This window comes from Sitodiplosis mosellana, unplaced genomic scaffold (genome assembly GCF_009176505.1).
Source record: "Sitodiplosis mosellana isolate CC-2019 unplaced genomic scaffold, AAFC_SMos_1.0 Smas_scaffold_6295, whole genome shotgun sequence".
NCBI lineage: Eukaryota > Metazoa > Arthropoda > Insecta > Diptera > Cecidomyiidae > Sitodiplosis > Sitodiplosis mosellana.
In genome coordinates, this window is record NW_022601536.1 from 1 (window position 1) to 3,963 (window position 3,963).

At 39.1% G+C, this 3,963-nt stretch overlaps 2 protein-coding genes across 2 annotated transcripts; both read right to left on the minus strand.

The window, feature by feature from the left end:
- Positions 1-26: 26 nt before the first annotated feature.
- LOC129579626 (zinc finger protein 14 homolog) lies at positions 27-971 on the minus strand (the record flags this gene model as incomplete). The annotated part of the gene is made up of 2 exons (XM_055469794.1): positions 955-971; positions 27-660 (listed from the first exon to the last, which is right to left on the minus strand). Coding segments are annotated over exons 1-2 (651 nt in total), but the record flags the coding sequence as incomplete, so codon positions are not given.
- A 434-nt stretch (positions 972-1,405) lies between these two features.
- On the minus strand, positions 1,406-3,671 carry LOC129579627 (gastrula zinc finger protein XlCGF57.1-like). The gene is made up of 2 exons (XM_055469796.1): positions 3,334-3,671; positions 1,406-3,094 (listed from the first exon to the last, which is right to left on the minus strand). Exons 1-2 carry the CDS (start codon positions 3,348-3,350, stop codon positions 1,720-1,722), a joined length of 1,392 nt encoding a protein of 463 aa, XP_055325771.1. The 5' UTR covers positions 3,351-3,671; the 3' UTR covers positions 1,406-1,719.
- Between the last annotated feature and the right edge of the window lie 292 nt (positions 3,672-3,963).

Here is a 3,963-nt window from a genome sequence, read left to right on the forward strand (position 1 = left end):
TTCTCGTCGAATCCTTTCAAACAGACCGGACAATGGAAGAGAAACTCTTCGACATGCACTTTCATGTGGCTATGGAGATGTTGCTTGCTCTTGAAGCGCTTTGGACATAAATCACATCCGTGTGGCTTTTCGCCGGTGTGTTTGAGCATGTGTCGATTCAATAGACTCTTATAAGAAGCAGAATATCCGCAAATATTGCACTCATGCTGTTTTTGTGAATTTTTGAGAATATCATCTCGTTTCGGTGTGTTGTGGACCGAAGCGTTTTGGTCATTTTCTGCCAGCATCAAATCAACTTCATCTTGTTGGCCGTCTTCAGCTTCTTCTTCAGAGTCGGCATTTCTTTTCGGTTCTTCTTTTTCCTTGTCGTCGGATTCTTTCTTCTCTTCGATCTTCGCCTCGTCCAAACTTAAGACATCGAAATCATATTCATCGTCGCACTCGTTGAAACCAGGAACCTGTCTTCCATTGCGATAATTCGATGTTGAGACCTCGACCAATTCTCCGACAGACAATAGCTCTTGCTTGATATCGCCTTCTTTTTTGATTTCGTTCGGACCAATTGGCTGAAATCTGTTCTGTTTCGAAAGCATCATCTTACGATTCGATTGCGATGGAGCACCAGAGCTATGATCTTCGTTCGTTTCGACTTCTGATGGCCTAAAATTCAATGCAAAGAATTTGACATTTTAAACAAAGAACAGAGCACTTTTGAGGTTAGGTTTGTTTGTTCAAAAGAAACTTTGCAATCATGTCTTAGCAGTGCACCTATCAAATTATTTTCCAAAATTTTTTCTATTGAATTTCAGTTCATCGAAATGATTAAATTGCGATTTGTGCGAACGATGAATAAAATAAGCAACTTTGCATTTCATTAGACCAATCCAAATATTGATGTTATCAAAATACACTGGCTACTCAATACTCATCAATGAAACGTCGAAATGTACTTACTTCTTCTTATTTTCCATATTTTCCACTGATTCTATGCTATATGATTCCATTTGACTTTTGATGGTGGCTCACAAGTCGATTTGGTGTACTTCAAAAGTGATCAAACAGCTAATTAACTAACAAAGTAAATCCTATTCTGGTTGCGTTGAATCGAAATGTACTTGTGTTGGCTTGTGAGTGAAAATTGCTTCGAAAGCAGCAGCGGGGCTGTGAAACGTGTGCTCGTCTCGATTGTCACCGACGAAAAGAATAAACGTCCACACTGTCAGCGACGACACAGTGAATAAAATGCTTATTACGATTGTGTGAGTGCAAAGCGATGAAACGCACACATTGAAAGTGAATGCATAGACGTCTCCTGTCAACGGTTTCGTATGGCGAACGAAGTGTCAAGGTTTTCGATTGAAGTCATTGAGATTGCACCAGTTGAGAATGAAATAATGCAGATTCGTATTAGTTTTGCAAATTCTTTATTAAAGTCAAAATAATCCATTCGTTTGCTATGAATCCAACCGAATTGTTCCTTCGGAAGAGATTTTACCAGATTTTCTTCTGAATTCCAACGATTTATGATGAAAACTAAATATGATTCGAATTGATCCATCAAGTATGAGTTTTTGAATGTAGTTTGGACATTGAATGATTGAAATAATTGGATTTTCTTATGGTTCTGTTTGTGTTTTCTGGGCAATGCACTTGATCTGATGGCAAGTTTACTTTAACTGAAGGTTTGATGAAATGATTGATGCAACCAAAGCGCGTTGTTTAGTATTTGGTGTGGTGGATGTTTTTCATGTGAGTTTTCAAACTTGATTTAAGTGTAAATGTATTGCGACACAGCTTACAACTGAATAGCTTCTCGCCTGAATGAATATGCATGTGAGCTTTCAAGTAAGTGTTGTAGGAGTGGAAGAACTTGTTGCACAAATGACACTCGTAGCACCGTCGATTGCAGTTACGTTGATGTGCCTTTCTTTTGATTTCCATCGAAAAGCCTCGGCGACAAATTGAACACTTGAACGGAAGCTTCTTCGTATGAGATGCCATGTGCTGATTGAGATGGGATTTTTGTTTGAATTGCTTCGAACAAAGTTGACATTCGAACGGGGTTTCACCGGAGTGGGTGCGCATATGACGAATCAAATCGGTTTTGCTCAAACCAAATGACTTGCCACAAACGTAGCATTCGAAGACACGACGATTACACTTTTCCTCGTGTGCATTTCTTTCGTCTTGGTGTGGGAATCGCATGTGACAGTTTAAGCAACGGAACGAGCATGGACCAACATGAAGTTTCATGTGACTGTTGAGATTGCACTTTTGTGCGAATTGCTTTGGACATTGTGTGCATTTGAAAGGTTTAACGCCACTGTGCACACGCATGTGTTGTAACATTTTTGTTCTGTTTGATCCAATCGATTTCTTGCACAGGTGACATTCGTAATGACGAGCCTTGCAATTGATTTCGTGCACTGTCTTCTCGTCTTTCTCGTTGAATCCTTGCAAACAGCCCTGGCAGTGGAACAGAAACTCTTCGACGTGAACTTTCATGTGGACACGAAGATTATGTTTGGTTGTGAAACGTTTCAGGCAGAAATCGCATCCATGTGGCTTTTCGCCAGTGTGTTTAAGCAAATGCCGATCCAATGAGCTCTTGCGAGAAGCGGAATATTCACAAAAGTCACATTTATGTCGCTCCCGTGGATTTTCATGGGTGTTGTCACCTCGTTTCTTTGTGTTGTGAGCCTGGGCATTGTTGTCATTTTCTGGCTGCAGCGAATCGTCTTCATCTTGGGGTGGTGGCTCCTCATCAAATTGGCCGCATTCAGCTTCTTCTTCTTTCTTGTTGTCACATTCTTTCTTCACATCGGCTTTAACATCGTCGAAGTTCAAGTGTTCGAAATCGTATACATCATCGCGCTCGTTGAAACCAGGAACATGTATTCCACTGCGAATCGATATCGAAACCTCAACCAATTCTCCGACGGACACTGACTCTTGTTTGATGTCGTTTTCTTGCTTGATTTGGAAAGAATCGCCGGAATGAATATTGCTTCGGATTGAAGACATTTCTAAGTCATTCGAACCAGACGGAGTATTTGAGCTATGAATTTCGTTTGTGTCAATTTCTATCGACCGCCTAAATGAAAAGATACAAATATGTGTTAACTAAATTTTTGAGGTTAGGTTAGGTTAGGTTTATTTTGTGCAGAAAAAGTGTCTCAAAATCCGTGATCCTAATCGTGATTTTTTCAATTGAAACTTTTTTTTGCAATATTCTCTCGGCGAAAATCTTGTCATCAAAATTGTTTTCAAATTGAACAGATCGAATATTTCTTATGATTATGCCGACGCATTCAATTGTGTCAATGTACTTACCTATTTTTATTCACCATTTTCTTGTATCGAATTGCGGATTTCAACCGAGTGTTGCTTCTAAATCAATTTATGATTTATATTTTATTGGAAAATTTATGAGAAATGAAACCACAAAAAATCAAATCCAACTGTGATTTTGAATAATAAAAACGCGCTTGGAAACTCGTGTTTTTCAATAGGAAATGATTGTATCAGTAGCAGCGATGCTATAGAACGTGTTTCTACTTTGAATGCCACCGACGAAAAGAACTTGATTTCGTACTGTCAGCGATGAGGTGATACACCATTGAGTGTAGCTGCTGCGATTGTGTGAGTGTAAACTAATGCGTGAGCTTGTATTGGAGGTTCATACACAATCTTCTCTCGTCACTCTTTCTCACGTTCTGTGCGGCGAATGGAAATGACATTTCTATATTTTTACCGCCAATTATGAACCAGTTTTGACTCAAATCAGTGAGATATCATTAGTCAATCATTCAAAATATTTTGAAATCTGTCCAAGCGCATGGGCACAAATTCTTCATTGCTCACATTCTAATGATGAGATCAAGGAAATTGGAATATCCGTCGAATGAATCGGATTGAATAGTTTTGAGTGATTTGATGTATTGAATTGGCTTTTTGAAGCCA